The 17,154-nt window shown below is 39.0% G+C and overlaps 1 protein-coding gene across 5 annotated transcripts in view; it reads left to right on the forward strand.

Annotated features, from left to right (window-relative positions):
* PIEZO2 (piezo type mechanosensitive ion channel component 2) overlaps window positions 1-17,154 on the forward strand; it is a 442,052-nt gene that overhangs the window by 331,941 nt on the left and 92,957 nt on the right. For 3 of the 5 annotated variants that reach the window (XM_077899939.1, XM_077899940.1, XM_077899941.1), the window contains exons 13-17: window positions 1,066-1,296; window positions 4,796-4,919; window positions 6,025-6,302; window positions 7,361-7,509; window positions 9,600-9,773. In XM_077899939.1, the coding sequence (XP_077756065.1) occupies window positions 1,066-1,296; window positions 4,796-4,919; window positions 6,025-6,302; window positions 7,361-7,509; window positions 9,600-9,773 (956 nt within the window). Of the gene's footprint in view, window positions 1-1,065; window positions 1,297-4,795; window positions 4,920-6,024; window positions 6,303-7,360; window positions 7,510-9,599; window positions 9,774-13,484; window positions 13,527-17,154 lie in introns of all 5 variants that reach the window. The other 2 variants (XM_077899942.1, XM_077899943.1) reach the window with 1 other exon arrangement.

Here is a 17,154-nt window from a genome sequence, read left to right on the forward strand (position 1 = left end):
GCATATATGTGACTTAGGCACTATAAATAAAATAGGCTTAAAAAAATCCTCATAACTTGTTTTTCTTCCTCTTCCACCCTCACCTTCCTAAGAATAGTGGTGGGGGGGTGTGAATCTGCCGGAATTATAATACCTGTGATTTTTTTCCTGGATCACACACAAAAAATGGCAGTTACATCTGCATTTCATACTGAGATAAATGCATTTAATAGTGAATTTAATGCAAATACAAAAGCATTCAGTGTTACCTAATTTGATAAACAGTATTTCTAAGAAATCATATTTACATGAAAATAATTCAGACTTGATAATAGTTATGTCACTAATCTAATTTTAATAAAAGCAATTTTAATTTCCAGTTTATGTTTTTCATATGTTTCAACCAAAAATTTTAAATAATTCACCATTTACAAAGCTAGGTGTCCTCTAGAACAAATTTACAAATTTCTGAGAGGAAATATTTCTTTGTTCCACTCTGCTTGTCAAACATTTTGGACTTTCCATCTAACTCTTGGTAATTTGTGATATTCAGGAATACAATTGATTTTAATAGCCTCAAACATATCTAGAAAACATTTTTAAAGGTCTTTTCACAAAAATTAGGTATGAGATATCGGTAGGAAAGGCTAGATCTCTGGAAGTTAATAATACCGTTGAGCCTGATTTATGTATTGTTCTGGTAGCTGCCCTCTGAGATTCATTTCTGGTTCTTTGAAAGTTTAGTGTGAATGGAAGAAGATAAATCATTTGTCCAATGAGTCTGATGGCTTTTTAGTCCTACCCTTTACAGGCCAGAAGCTGAGTCTGGCCTTTAAATGAATTTGATGTTATTGTTTGGAATGTGCAGAAGCTGAAGACACACCTTCTTCTTAGCAAGATCAAGTTTTCTCTTCAGGTCATCCCTATGCCTCAGGTTGGGATGTCTCCCCATGGTTTCACCACTCTCTCTTCTCCCTGATTTGAATGTTATTGACATTTTCCTCTTAGATAATTTGTAACCTAACAGAGCGGGGACTGTACATTGTACTGATCATCATTATATTGTCCCTTCCCTTTTCCCTTGAGGCTTGGAGCATCACCTATCACAGCTGGTTGACTTTCGTGTTGTTGATTTGGTCATGCACCCTTTGGATGATTCGCAACAGAAGAAAATATGCCATGATAAGCTCTCCTTTCATGGTTGTCTATGGAAATCTGTTGCTGATACTACAGTATATATGGAGTTTTGAACTCCCCGAAATTAAAAAGGTCCCAGGATTTTTAGAGAAGAAAGAGCCAGGAGAACTTGCCTCGAAGGTAAGTGAATAGGAAAACAAGAAAACAAAACATTGAGACGAATCCAAAATAACCATAATAAGCATATCCAATCACAAACTTGCTAACATGGGTTCCAAATATTCTGTGCTTTACAAAAAGGACTAGACTAAGAACTCTGAGAAATAATTTATATTGCTTAGAGGTCTTTATGATCTAAACGTGAATAAATATTATGCCATGATTTTATATTTTATTTAAAATAACGCTTTCCACTGAAAGGAAAAATATAGTCTGTTATATTTTAATGTCAATTACAGTGTAGTAGAAATTAGATGGGGAAATAGGAAAATACATGTAAAATGTATCCAAGGGTTGGAGAATTTTCTTTGATCTCAGTTTTCAAAACAGGCTGAACACATTGCTGTGTTCACTGATTATTAGTAAAAAAAAACATTTTTTTCTTCAATCATGTCTTAAAAAAAACACGGTTGGCAGCAAAAATTAAGTGTGACACTTACCTTTTTTCTTTCTGAGATTATATGATATGCCTTCATGCCTAGGAACAAGGTTCATGATCTTTCAGTGCTCATTATTTTCATGGTCCATTTTAATAGTTTTTACTTCAGACCCAACCTTTCTGTTTTGTGGACAAAGTGGCAGACTCTAAAAACACATTCCCTTTGTGCTGATGACTTTGTGTTAAGACTGTGAAAGCGGTCTCGTGTCATTACTCAGTGAGCCTTGAACACCTTTTTCTTCTAGGCAGAGAATCACTCTCTGAAAGGGGCATTAATTTACATCACACAAAACCCACCTTCCCTGAGAGCAAGCACATTTTTTACAGGTTACCAGACACCCCATATTCAAGGCAACCAGGCATAAATGGGGTGCTAGTAGATACCAAGGATTGGTTCTCTTAACAGACTTGGTGAAGGCTATTGGGGTAAAAGAGAAACTCCTAACAGGTAAATAGTAATGACAGAAATTAGATCATAATCCCCTGTGTTCACAGACCATAGCAACTTCACTCATTCATTTATTCATTTATTCATACAAAACTCTCATGCCTATATACTCCCACTTTCTCTCTCAAACCCCACTCCATGCTGACAGTCCCACAGAATATTTTCACCGACAAGTCACCTTTGTCTCACACTCTTCCCTCTCCTTCTCTCCCTCCCTGAACTTCCACTCAAACACACACCCAAAACTGGTAAGTTAGCCTTTTCTTTATAAAAGAAATTCAAAACCTCATCTTTTGACTATGCAAATCCATTTCAGCCTCTTCAGGATATGGAAGAGATATCTGAAAATGGATGCCAGCTAACTGGTTGAACTACTTCCTGTCTAATCTAAAATGAATAGCTCTTGGGGTGGGGGACATTTTTGAAGAAATAAATGTATTACTTGTAAAAAAAAAAAAAAAACAGTGTCATTCTGGGGAAAGTAGGGTCTGCACTTATATTTTAATGTACCCAGAAGCTAAAACAAAACAAAACAAGAATTTATCATAGATAACAACACAACCCCAGACCATAAAGTCTCTATCACAGTGATATTCATCAAAGTACACGTCTTTGTACATTCTCAAAGTACATTGTCAAAGTACAATGTCAAAGTACTTGTACAAAGTACAAAGTATTGTTTGCAGAGTATGAAAGGGTCACTGTGATGGAAAATAAGAGAAGGAAAGAATATGCTCCGGGTCCTCAGAGGTCTGACCACTCTGGGGGAGCCAGACTCAGATCCTTGGTAGCACCCTTCAGCTGCTAGAGTGTCTTTCCCATTCCATCAAACTACATCAACCATGCCTTCCAAACCTGGCTTGTAAATCACTTTTTCCAGGACAGGTGTCTCATCTGCCCCCACGTATTCCTAGGCTCTATAAGACATGCATTAGAGAAACAGATTTCTTTCCCACCTTGCAGCTATAGTTCAATTTGTTGTGACTTCCATAAGTTTAGTGCCAGGTTTTCAGAAATGTAGGCACTCTGGTTCTCTACTTCTTTAGGCCCTAAACCTATTGTCCAAGACTTACTAGGTCTGATTTATGCTGTAGGCAAAGGAGAAGTGGCTATTTATGGATTGTTAAGTGGGCAGTTATTCTAAGTGAAATTGACCCATTTGCCTATTTTTCATTTCTTTGGCAAATATTTATTAAAATCCTCCTATGAACCACAATGAGATGCCACTTCACACTCACCAGGATAGCTAGAATCAAAAAGCCAAATCATAGTAAGTATTAATGAGGAGGTGGAGAAACTGGAACCCCTACACTGCTGGGGAGGCATGAAAAATGCTGCAGCCACTTTGGAAAATGCCCTGTCAGTTCCTCAAAAGGTTAAAAATAGAATTGCCGTAAGATCCAGCAATTCTACTCCTAGGTATTAAACCCAAGAGAACTGAAAACCTATTTCCACACAAAAACCAGTACATGAATACTCATAGCAGTTTTTCAGAGTGGTCTCAAAAAATGTAACAACCTAAATGCCCATCAACTGAGAAATGAAATGTTTTCTGTCCATACAATGGAATATTATCAAGGAACAAAGAGAAGTGATGTGTCAGTACAGGTTACAATATGAATAACCCTTGAAAACATTATGCCAAATAAAAGAAGCCACTGACAAAAGAATGTTTCTTAAGCAATTCCACTATGCAAAATGCCCAGATTAGGCAGTCTCCAGAGATAGAAAGTAAATTGGTGGTTGGCCAGGACTGAGGTGGGCAGGAATGGGGTGACTGCTCTGGGGCTTCTTTGGGGATGATGAAAATATTCGGCAATTGATTGCAGTGTTGGTTTCACAACTCTATGAATTTACTGAAAAGCACTGAGTTGCCCATTCTAAATGGGCAAATTGTAAGGCATGTAAATTGTATTTTAATAAAGCTAGTAGAAAAAAAAAAAAAATAATAAAGCTAGTAGAAAACAACTACTATGTGCCAGGTCCTATATTCCCTGAAGGAGCAGCTCCCCAAAGACATCAGCTTTTTTTTTTTTTTCCTAGCTTTCAACAAAATCTTAATATACTAGTATGGACGCCTAGAACAATTCTTCTTTCAGCTTTGGGAGATGAATGGGATATTAACAGGTTCTGTTTTCCGGGATGAAATGTTCTTTTTCCCATCTGTGGAATTCTTCATAAGAAGGAACATTGCAGAGTCAGCAAGCATTACGGAAGAAATATGTCTTCCTGTTACAATTGTGCTTATGTCACAGTCAGGACAGGAAATCAAGGACTAGCACCTCCAGGGAGATCAATTGCCAAAGCTGATTTCCGGCCCAGATGGAAGTAGTTTGGACTGTCGGGACACCTTCCCTGGGCCCTCAACACGCCTGCTTGTGTCTTTAGCAAATGAGATTTAAAAGCCAGTGACCTTCAGGTGAAATCTAGTGGGCTCCCGACTCTGTCTCAAATAGAAAGACTTATTTACTGTGTTTCCATTGAAATGTGGAGAAAACATTGTATATGTTGAATTTTATTTACACTTCAAATGGGTGGCTTAATTCTTGTTTTTGCTAATTCTCTACTTTCAGATACTTTTCACCATTACTTTTTGGCTATTGCTGAGGCAGCACCTCACAGAGCAAAAAGCTCTTCAAGAAAAGGAAGCTCTTTTATCTGAGGTCAAAATTGGAAGTCAGGAAAATGAAGAAAAAGGTAAATTAGTATGACCGGAGATTTTTATACTCAGCAAAAGTACAGAGAGGGAGCATCCCCAATACATCAGAAAACTTCTATGCTTCAGATCAGATAAAGCTGAACATTAACATGGAGCAATTAAAAAATAATAATAATAAAAAAACAGGGCTCCCATCCGAACAATTTAGTGTGCATGTGGGAGCTTATAAGAAGCTTTTGAAAATGTGCTGTCATTCAGTCCTCACAAAACTGATTCCCACTTAAGGGAAGAAGAAACAGGCTCAGAGAAGTTAAATGATTTATTCAAGATCACACTTTCAGAGCCATGAAACAATCAGAATTTGAAACTGATAGATCCATTTTCATTTGTGTGATTGTATGTATGGGGGATTCCTTATTCATAAGGGGTGTGTTACACGACCCCAGTGGATGTCTGACACTGCAGATAGTATTGGACCCTAAAGATACTATGTTGTTTCCTATACATGTCTATGATAAAGTTTAATTTATAAACTCAATACAGTATGATGCAAACAACTAATAATAAGATAGAACAATTATAATACATGGTAATAAAAATTATGTGAATGTCATCTCGCTCTCTCTCAAAATATCTTCTCATGCTATACTCAGCCTTCTAGGGATGCTATGAGATGAGAAAATGTCCACGTGATGAGAGGAAGTGAATAACATAGGCAGGTGACATGGTGTTAGGCTATTATTCACCTGACGATATGTCAGGAGGAGAATCATCTGCTTCTAGACGATGGTTGACCTCAGGTAGCTAAAACTGTGGAAAACAAAACCAGTGAACTTAATTTTTCTAGATCCTGCAGTACTTAAAAGTGTCATTGGATACTAAAAATGAAATTAGGTATTATAAAAAGGTTAGCATAATATATTACCAGGTTTATTTCTTTTAAATATATTTCATGAAGGTTATATACATTGATTATGATTAGCTCTACATGCTGCCTTGTTTACTGGAACAGCCCAAAATCATTCAAATCACATAGTAACACTTTTATGTTGTGCTTCCATGTCCGACATACAACACCCAGTAGGAGTGTGGCTCTGGGCAGGGAACCAGCTAAGTCTAACAGCACAGTCTTCTATTTTGAAGATGATGAGCAAGATATACAAATGGAAGGAGATGCCGGAGAGAAGGAGGAAGACGAACCCAAAGAAGAGAAGCAAGAGAGAAGGAAGGAAGAGGAAATGGAAGAAGATGATGACCAGGACATCATGAAAGTGCTGGGCAATTTGGTGGTGGCCATGTTCATCAAGTACTGGATCTACGTCTGTGGAGGAATGTTCTTCTTCGTCAGCTTCGAGGGTAAAATTGTGATGTACAAAATCATCTACATGGTGCTGTTTCTGTTCTGTGTGGCCTTGTATCAGGTGGGTAAATGATTGTCCTCTGTTTATTTTATTCTTGTAGACATCCCGGGAGCATGTGCAATCTTCCTTTGACAAGATTCTAAATTACTATAATCCCATGAACATATTACATAAAGTGATCAATGCAGTTAAAACATTACAAACTTAGAAGGCCTAAAATGCGAAATGACTTCAGCTTATCCATTATTTTAAAATTTAGGGGTCATAAAAAGTAAAACAAAAAACAAACAAGTTAATGAGTTTTTCACAAACTTTTGATAAAGAAAAACATCTGTATAATTTTTAAATTTTGAATAGTAATTTAAGAACAGTGGCTGGATAATCTAAAATATGGGTTGATACCCAGTTACTTGTACTTCAGACTTTAGAATCAGAAAACCTTGTGTGTGTGTGTGTGTGCATAATGCATCAACTGTTTTAGTATTTTATTAATTAGAATTTATAAAAGATTCTACTGAGATGAATTGGCCTCTCTACAAATTCAGTCTTAAGTCACAGAAAAATTGTAGCTTGGTGATAGAAACAAGTGCCGCAGTACACTATTCTTGCAGGCAACCAACAGAACAAGTCAAGCAACTACAATAATTCACCCATAGAAACAAAAGTATCTCAATACTTTTAAATACTGGAATTTCAAAACTGAGGCATTTTTTCTCCCAACAGTAACTACCATGATGACAACATCTACCATATCATTGCTTGAATGCCTCCTATAGACTAGGTCGTGTGCCGAGAGCCTTATAAATATGATGATTTCATCCTTATACCAGGTCTCAAAGTAGGTACTTACAGAAGAAGAAACAGAAGCTCAGAATGGTCCAGCGAATTACCCAAAGGTGTAGTTAGCAACTCTGGTTATACTGAGAGATTCTGATCCAGATCCAACTGACTCTACGAGGAATAGATCCTCAAACACAAAACATGAAATAGATTTGATTTTCAAGTATTTGTAAATATCACTTGTCATACTTGAATAAACGACAAGTGATGATTTTTGTAAGGTTATATTTTTTAATCAATTCTTTTTTCTTGTTTGTTTTTCAACATCTGATTCACAGGTGCACTATGAATGGTGGAGGCGAATCCTAAAATATTTTTGGATGTCTGTAGTTATCTACACTATGCTGGTGCTTATCTTTATATACACATATCAGTTCGAGAACTTCCCAGGCCTGTGGCAAAATATGACGGGATTGAAAAAAGAAAAGTAAGCAGTTTGGTGTAAAAATGGGCTGTAAAAGTAACAGAGTGAAGACTTGCATGCATATTGTTCAGACATCTTTAGAAGGTTTTGGTATAACATGATGTCATCGGTGTCTATCAGTTCCTTGAGAACAGATCATTTCATGGTCTTCCTGCTGAGCCGTGGGCTTGACACATACAGTACGTACCTAATGAATACTGATTTAAAAGTGCATTTTCTGCCCCATTTTGATGAAATAACTTTTTAAAATGTCTGTTTCATGTGAAATACCTGCTTACTGCTCAGCCAATCATGCCTTCTACTTTCCAAATTGAAGCTCAGTTCAACAGTTCAGTCGATTCATAGGCTCATAATATAAAGCAGCGGTCTCTCCTCATGTATGTGGCTGGTACTAAGATTCTAAGGAGCACTGATGCCATAGAAAAAGTGCTAATAGACTAATGCAGATGAAATAATTGTTTCTGTGTGTGTAATAGATCTGCGCATGTACTATATCCTTTTCTGATTTGCTGCCACCAACTTCTTAAACTAGTAACTAGAACTGGGCATAGAACTAAATGAAGCCTGCTGAGGTGGCTAAGAGAAAAGCTTAAAAGGAAAGGCTCGCCATGTAGCTAGGCTAACATGACTATAACATTCATTCAACAAATATTTACCAAATGCCTCCTCTCACGTGCCAGACACTGACTCTGCCTGGGTACACAACAGGAAGCAAGAGAGAGTCTAAGTACTGCCAGAGTTTATATTCCAGTGGAGGAGACAAAAAACCAAAAAACTCTACTTACTGTGCAAATAAATTAATTACAAATTGTGGCAAGACTATAAAGGAAACAGACAGAGGTAGTGAATAGTGCAGAATACAAACTATAAACGGAGTGGTCAGGGCAAGCTTCCCTGAGGAGGTGACATTTAAACTCCACCTGAAGGGCTGGCCTTAAGAGAAGTGTGTGAGTTGGGAGTTGAGGTGAGGAAAAGCATCCCAGGCAAAGACAGCAGCAACTGTGAAGATCCTCAGACAAGACTGAGTTTGGTGCCAACGAGGAAGCAGATGAAGGTTCACCTGCTAGGAGCAAGGGGGACAGTGGATGGAGCAGAGGTGGAGAATGGAGCCAGGCACACAGGATATGCATGGCTTGTAGGTAGTGATGTTGGCATCTTATTCTTAGTGAAAATTTTTAGTCTTTAAAGAACCCTTGACTGGCTGAAAAAAAAAAAAAGGTGCTGTCAGAAAGCAAGAGTAGAAACCATGAGGCAGGGTCACCAGCAACATGTCCTATGAGAATTTATGGTGGTTTCATCCAGAGCAAGTGTTACAGAGATGGGTAACAGAAGTAGGCAGTTTTAAGGGATGTTTAGGAGACTGAAGAAAGTGTGGAGGAATGTAATGCCAAGGCAAAGAAAGAAAGACTTCCTTATTTCAGAATTTGGCACAGTGTAGACGATTGTATCAGAGACAACTCAAGTGGGGTCCGGGGTGGACAACAGTGTGGCTGAGCAAAACTGGAAATCAAGAGTACTGTTTGGAAGACCCTAAATATACAATAATTGTGAGAGAAAAAAAAAAAAAAAAAAACAACCCCTGGTAGACATTTGGGCACGAGAGTCCACAGGAGAAGCCTGAGCTGTAAATGCACACGTGAGTCCTTGGCATTAAGACAGTGTATAAATCCCCGCGGACTTGTGAGATAACCTGGATAAAAGACTCAACACTGAATGAATCTGAGGCTGTTTCACATCTGGAGGTCCAATTAAAAAAGGAGGAGACAGCAACAGAAGAGAAAAGCCAGGACAGTGTGGCAACACCAGGACCAGGATTGTTTCAAGAAGGACTAGAGGCAGAAGTAAAGACAGAGAAGCAGCCATTGAGTTTGGCAATATTGAAGTTGTTACTGACCACTGTAAGAGCAGGTCAGTCGGACTGATGGAGACAAAACCGAAGCGAATGCATGAGAGAGAGGAAAGAAATGGGAGAATGCAAGAAATGGTATAACTGAGGCCAGTGAAGACTGTGATGGAATTTAGAGTGAAAAGAATGTGCCCTCATTGCCTAAGAAAGGCGCTTGATTTTTGTTTTGTTTTGTTCTATTTTACAGGCTTGAGGATCTTGGCTTAAAACAGTTTACCGTGGCAGAGCTATTCACTCGCATATTCATCCCAACCTCCTTTCTGCTGGTGTGCATTTTACACCTTCACTACTTCCACGATAGGTTCCTGGAACTCACAGACCTGAAATCCATTCCCAGCAAGGAAGACAGCGCCATCTACAGGTGAGTGCTCACAAGAAGCACAAGCCTCTTGATCTGGGGGGACAGCTTTGATTCCTCACCTCAGCTGGGTCCCCTGTAGGAAGCCAATAACTAAGGTAGAGCCAATAACTCAAGGTAGGAAACCTTGAGCTTTCCCTGAGCACCAAGCTGTGAATGCAGAAAAAGAAATGAGAAAAAAATATGGAGTGTTTTATGAGCTTCTGAAACAATACGTAGTGACTCATGACTGGTTAATGCAAAGTGATCTTGATCGCGTGAGTAGATTTTGAAGAGCTGCTCAGATGCAAATTCTTTAGAGTTGGTGATGGAGATTTTGTATCTGGGCCCGTAATGTGTTTTTAAAACATTTACAAAATCTGGCTGATTCAGAGGATGAGTTCTCTATGGTGCTAACAGCCAGTTAAGAAGTGAGAGCAAAGCAAAATGTGATGTGAAGAGCTTTCCCTTCCACTCTGGAAATGAAGAACTACAGCAAAAATGCTAGAATCTGCAATCTAATAGTAGTAAGAATAACGTGTAAGGAAATAAAATGAAGACAGTGTTTGCCTTTATCAGCTCTCTGTTGTCTTCTCATCAATAAATATAAATTGTTTATAAGCAACAGATGAGATAGCTCTCTCCCAGCTCATGTGTGTTGAAACCACCACTGGATTTATCACAAATCTCACAGTCTGGTCCCTCACAGGGAAATTTCAAGCATTCTTCTAATGAATGTTCATACTGATCTGATTTTCCTCTTTGCTTCAGATTTAGTCCATAGTTCAGTTCCTGGAAAAATCCTTGTTAAGGAACCAGGAGAGCAAAGGGCTATATGGAAGGACTGCAGATGATAGCCACCAATCCCCTCTCGTCCTTTAGAATTCCTTCTGAACTCTTTTTGAAGGGAAACAATGAGTAGTACAGCAAAGGAAGAGAAGTTGTATTTCAGCTCAGACAGTCTATGAACTACCAAGCATTCGATTTTCTGCTATAGTGGAACTGGAGTCGCAGATAACTCCAAAACTCTTATTTGATGATGAAAACCATTTTCTAATCTCTATTTATTTACATCCAGCGGATTCATTTTCCATATTGTGTTTTGTTGAACCCGGTTTACCTTTCCTTTTCATTCTGAGTATGCTCCAGATGACCTTCAGGCTGTGAATGGCTCCCAACCAGTAGAATCCCAAAGTATCAAGCAATCATGATTTCTTATCCTGTCTCGCCACCATCAGTAAGCAAGCTCAGTGAAAACTTGTCTCTTCCTAACGCCCTGGCAGGGAGAGAGCACAGATGGCATCAGTAGCTGTCCTCAGTGATAATCAAACATTAGGAAAAATAAGGTAGTTATTAGAAGACAGGAGCCCCCTGGGAGAGATTACTTTGAGGCAAACTTGTTAGCAGCAGAAGTCACCCTAAGGTTAAAAGCTTCCAAACACAGTGCGGGCACAGGAAAGTGAGATTTATCAATAATTAGTAAAAGTATTTTTTTTAAGATTTTATTTATTTATTCATGAGAGACACACAGAGGGGGGGTCGGTGGGCAGAGACACAGGCAGAGGAAGAGAAGCAGGCTCTATGCAGGGAGCCTGAGGGACTGTGGGACTCGATCCCAGGACTCCAGGACCAGGCCCTGAGCTGAAGGCAGAGCTAAACCGCTGAGTCACCCGGGCTGCCCAGTAAAAGTATTTTTGATGACTTTCTTGACATTGCTTGCAAAAGCTGGGGATAAAATTAATATTTGATATTCAACTCTGACAAGAAGACATACTTTGTATCATTATAAATTCATTATGTTCAAAAAGTCATATTCAATAATCAAGAAAAACCTGTTGGCCCGCAAACTATATCTGCATGCTTATAAAAGAAATGTAATGATTGGTGGTTGTTAATGATACTTTTAATTTTTTTTCTTCCAAATGCCTTTCTTCCCTTGAATCTCTATTTTCTCCTCATGCAAAGCTCTCCCAGAATGTAGGAGCTTTCTCCTGCCCTTGTTCTTCCTATCGTACCTTTGAATCCAATACCACACAACCAAATAGAAATATTTGGAAAATATTTGGAAAATAGAGATTTTCAGGACCAGTTTTGCAGAAGACCATGCAGCTCAACAAAGATGGCACCAGCCCAAAAGAGTCACAATTTTTGAGACCTAGGGTACATGAAAACTGAATTTGTTCCTCAGAGTTCCTTGGAAGCATTTAGAACATTATTTAATTATGTAGGTTCTGGGGAAGGACTGCAGTGTCATGTGGAGATGTTTTCTCCCTGTTTCCATGGCTGCTCCACTTACAGCCCTCATCCTCCATGCCCTGGCAAGAGAAGAAAGAAGATCTAAATGATCTGTAGCCATTTGAGGTCATTGCTTGCCTTCCTCATGGCCATGGCTTAGCCCTGAGCATGACCTGAAGCAGTTAATTTTCCAAGACAACGTAGAATGACGAGAGATTACATAAGGCCAGCTTTCTAAAGAAGTTAGGAATATGGGATTTCATTTTCAGTTCTTTGAGATACAGTTTTCTAGGATCTGAAAGTTCAGTTCAAACTCAAGTTTGGTGTTTTGGGATTTCCTGCAACAGTTTCATATAGTCCCCAAATTTTAACTTTGAAGGTACGATACATATCCCATCTTTTTTAAGCAACTTGTTCCCATGCTGGACTTTTCCTTACTAATAGTTTTCACCTCGCAGTATTTTTTGTCCTTGGAGCCCTAATAAGTGACCACATTATGATAAAAATTATGAAGAAAAAGAAATATTCACAGAGTTGGGTTAGACTGTCATGCTTTGCCTTCTCTGCTCCCACCTCCTTAGGAGGTGCTTTACAAAACATGGCCCACAAATAGGGAATAATTGATTCATTGTATTCCTTACGTTGATTCCATTACTGCTGTTTCTGTAAATATCCACCTGTTCTTTTCCAGTTTTGTCCACTGTTTGTGTGTGCCATGTTTTTATGCACACATAAAAGATCGTGTGGGCAAATGTCACTTGTGTTTGAAGAAGAATTCATTGTGGTTAGCCTTTGAGAATTTATAAAGTTAGCATTTAGAAAAAGTTTTGATATACATCATGAGAGAAGAAAACTTATTTCTAGAAGGTGTTCTCAGGAATATTATTTCATTTATATATTGTTAAACTATATAATATTATAACATAACTATAGTCTACTATAAAATATATATTTAATACTAATGTACTAAATATCCATCATGTATTTAAATATTCATCCCTGCAATTTGTCCATCCTTTGTTTTAGAGAGTATTGGGATGCATATAGAAACAAAATGACTTTTTTTTTTAACTTTAGTCTTATACAATTTAGAAAACAATATGTTGCATATGGTTACTTAGTAGGATTTCATTTTTTTTTAATTTGGGGAAAGGAGCAAGAATCAATCTTTTAGATGGTATTTTATTTGATAACTGTGCTCTGAAAATTGAAACCTTAAAAAATTTTAGCAAAGTGTGTGAGATGGGGAGGGCAAGAAGCAGGGAGCAACTTGTTATCTTCAAGCATTTTTCTTGAATATGTCTAATTTCACATTGTTCTTAAATCTTGCTGCCCTGACTTGTCTTCATGCATCGAAGTGTCAATGACCACACACCTGACGACTTAAAGCTTGCAAGACAATCTACCTCTTTCCCCTCTAACAATCTCCTCTTTCTCTCTCCTGCCTGTCTCCCCATCACCACCACATGCCACCTTGTGCTTCCATCTCTCACCTCGTAGCCATGCCAAAGTCAATGGGCGCGTATATCTAATAATAAATAGGTGGGTACTTCAATGTTTTCTCTCTAGTTTTTTTTTTTTTAATGGTCTCTTGGTTTGGTAAACACTTTGCTGTTTTATAAATGAGAAATGATGTCATCAGACAGTGGACAGGTATGCTCATGGATGTATTTTGCCAACCAAACCATTGGGTATTTATCCTGAATGGCGCTGCAAGTGGATTTGGAGGTTGCGGAGGGTCTTCAGCTGGTGCTTGGCCTTTGGTCTTGGTTCAAACATATGCCCCGTTAATATCATTATTTGGTAAATTGGTTCAAGGCTTGCCTAAGAGTTTATCACCCTCTTGAACACATCATCAAGAGCTCAGCTCAAGAACCACCTCCTCCACAAACCTGCCCACAAATGCCAACTTTCCTCGCTGAAAGTAATCTGCCCTTCCTCTGAATTTCCACAGCACTCTATTATTGCTGCCTTCTGACACTTGCTGTACAGTCCTCTGCCTGCCTGTCTTATCTCCCTTGCCAGAGACGTCAGCTCCTCAGGCCTGGAGTCCCTGGTATAATTCACCATGGTGTCCACATATCACCTACCTCCGGGCCTCACCCTTCAGTTGACCCTTGGCAGTTATTTCCTGAATGAAGTGATAATAGTCACAACAATATATGGTTAAAAGAAAATTAAGACATCAGTTTCTTCAAATATACCTTTACTTGAAATATCAGTGTATTGAAGAAAGATCTTTTACATCACCAGATTTCACAAAAGATGCAGAAATGGGCACTACCTTAGAGCCACATCACCCAGCTGGGGAGATAAAACATGCAAATGACCACACATAATAAAGAGTAAACTTTGATAAGTATTGTTTGCAGAGTTATCCTCAACTTCCCAAAGAGTAAGGAGAAAAGATCCCTTGGGATCTAATTTACTAAAGCTGCCCTGACTTTATGAAATAGGTGAATTAAAATATCCACTCCTATAACTTTACATCATTTGCAATAAAGCCAGTAATTTAGGCCATAGAAACATATATTTTGCAATTAATCCAATTAACAAAGCAACCCTTTGAAAGAACTGTTGGTCTCTATTGCATTCACTTTTCTCTTAAGGATAATCCCAGGGCTGACGACCAAGTAGCAAACCCTGGAAGCCAAAACTTCCAGAAAGAAGTGTGAAAAATTATTGCATCACTGTGCAGATCACTGAAGGAGGGAATGAGGACTGGCTGGTTCCTTTGGGAGCCAGTTTTGTCAGTAGCCTGGGAGAGAGGAGCCAAGCTCAGGTTTTTAGCTGGCAGGCAGAGAAGCAAGATAAAGACTCCAGCTGGAGATCTTGAGCAACTATTGAAATTTTATCTTTCCAAACATAAGGATCTTCTCCCTCAATCTCTCTCCCCCTTTCCCTCTCTCCCTCACTTCCCTTCACTCCTATCTCCCTCCATCCATCCCGTTCCCTCTCCCTTTTCTCTTGTTCATCTATCTCTTTCTATCTCTCACTGTTTCTTCCCATAAAGTATTTACCACTGGCTATATGAGAACACAGCTGGGACACCTAAGAAGGCAGGAGTTGGTTTGAGGGGTTCCAACAGCAGAGGTTGGCACAAGTCATGGCTCCAGTTATCTCAGACTTCTCTCTTGAGAGAAAGCCTATCCATGTCTGTTAACCCAAGTCACAAGGCCAAGGAGGGAATGCACTCAGGAATTCTTAGAATGATCAAGATCCTGAGTCATATAAAATAATTAAAAGCTCAAAACATTCCACTGTTACACTATCTTCTTTGCAGTAGAATCTTTGTTTTTGTCTGAATGCTGACATATTAAGAAAGGCCAGAGTTATTGCCCACGGAAGATGTAACCCAATAAACTATCCCCTCACCGTGCTTCTGAAAAGCTGTGTGTAAACCATGTCCAATTTTGAATAGGACCTGCTTTGATGTTTTGAGGAAAATAGTTAAGTCAATCCTTTTGTTAAGTAAGCTTTCTTTCTACCATAATTTCTTCCTTGTATGCTCAGTGTTTTTTTTAAATATTTTATTTATTTATTCATAGAGATGCAGAGAGAGAGTAGCAGAGACACAGGCAGAGGGAGAAGCAGGCTCCATGCAGAGAGCCTGATGTGGGACTTGATCCAGGGTCTCCAGGATCACACCCTGGGCTGCAGGCGGTGCTAAACTGCTGCGCCACCGGGGTTGCCCAGCTCAGTGTTATTTCATAAGGAGAATACTGTGTTTGTAAATGGGAGTTCTAGATGAAAGAGAAGGTGTACCTACATTCAACTTCAGGGTTGATTAAAATTTAGACATGGCCTAACAAAGTGTGAAGTAGGATTGGTGAGGATAGTGGGTGACTGATGACATTTTGATTTGTGTCTTCTGTTTCAAATAAGAATGCCTATCCAGGGCATAGAATCCATTGATCAAACATTCAATGAGTCACATTGTATACCAAGCCCAGTGCTGTATTGTGCAAGGGAGCCCAAGAGAGTTAAGACTGGCTTTCTGCCCTCAAAGGAAGAGTCCCCAGAACTATAATTAGAATAATATTATGTAGATACAAACAGAGAAAGGTACACAAGGAGGACCATATAAAGAACCATATAAAGAAAGCTGTGCATGCAGAAGGAAAAAGTGAGTGACAGCACAAAAAGAACATCACCTGCTTTGTTAGAATGCAAAAGGAGAAATGGCCAGTGAGAGGCTTACAGCTCAGAGCCTGGAACATCATAAAAGCAAGGCAAGGAAGTTATAGGAATGGATAAAGATAATGCAAAAGAAAAGAAAATGAACTCCATAGGGGGAAAGGCATGCAAAAAGGTATACTTTAAGGGAGTAGGGGAGGAAGTTTTCTGAGAATCCAGTTCATCACCAAGTCTATTTGTAAATTTCCTTCAAGTGCAGATTAGGTAATTTGCACATGAAGTTCAGCACAGAATTACCAGTATTGTGAGTTTTAGGGAGCATGGTTGCTAATTTATCTTTTGAAAAACCAGGATCCCTTTTTAAAATTTACTACTGAGGGGAAATAGCTAAATTGAGGCACACAGGCTTTCCAGGAGCTTCGGGCCAGCTGTTCATTAATGGCAAACTGAAGGCTGGTTCTGTCCATGAACTCCCCGTGGTGCAGATGGCCCCACCTCCGCCTCTGCCCCACCTCATCAAATGCAGTAGTGGGAGCTGGTTGGTGGGCAGACTGCAGGGAGTGCAGGTTCAAAGTGATGGAGACAGACTCCTAAGGAAGAAACATTGGCTCTTTTTCTTCCCAATGGCCATTGTCATACACCAATTCTGTTAAGAATGTGCTGATGACAAAGTTATAGTCCGGGTTGAGCATCTGCCTCAGTGTCCAGTGTGCTGTGGTCCCTTGCAAAAGCATGTTTCTAATTCCGCCTCTTTGTGATACAATTATCAAAGCAGTACATGAAAATCTGTCATTAGCAGATGGTTCTTTAAAAATAGTCCCTGTGTACTAAGCACTTCTTTAAGAGCTTAACAGAAGTCACCTTAGTTTTCACAGCCTCCTGTGAAGTAGGCGCTATTATTGCATTTTACAGATCAACAGACTGAGACTTAGGGGCAGGGTATGGAGTTTTGCTAAATCATCCTGCTAGTAAGTTCTACTTGAGGTTTGAATCTGAATCTTTCCAATGAGCATGCTTTAACATTATTTTGTAT

The sequence above is a fragment of the Canis aureus genome, chromosome 6 (assembly GCF_053574225.1).
Source record: "Canis aureus isolate CA01 chromosome 6, VMU_Caureus_v.1.0, whole genome shotgun sequence".
In the NCBI taxonomy this organism is placed as follows: Eukaryota; Metazoa; Chordata; class Mammalia; order Carnivora; family Canidae; genus Canis; species Canis aureus.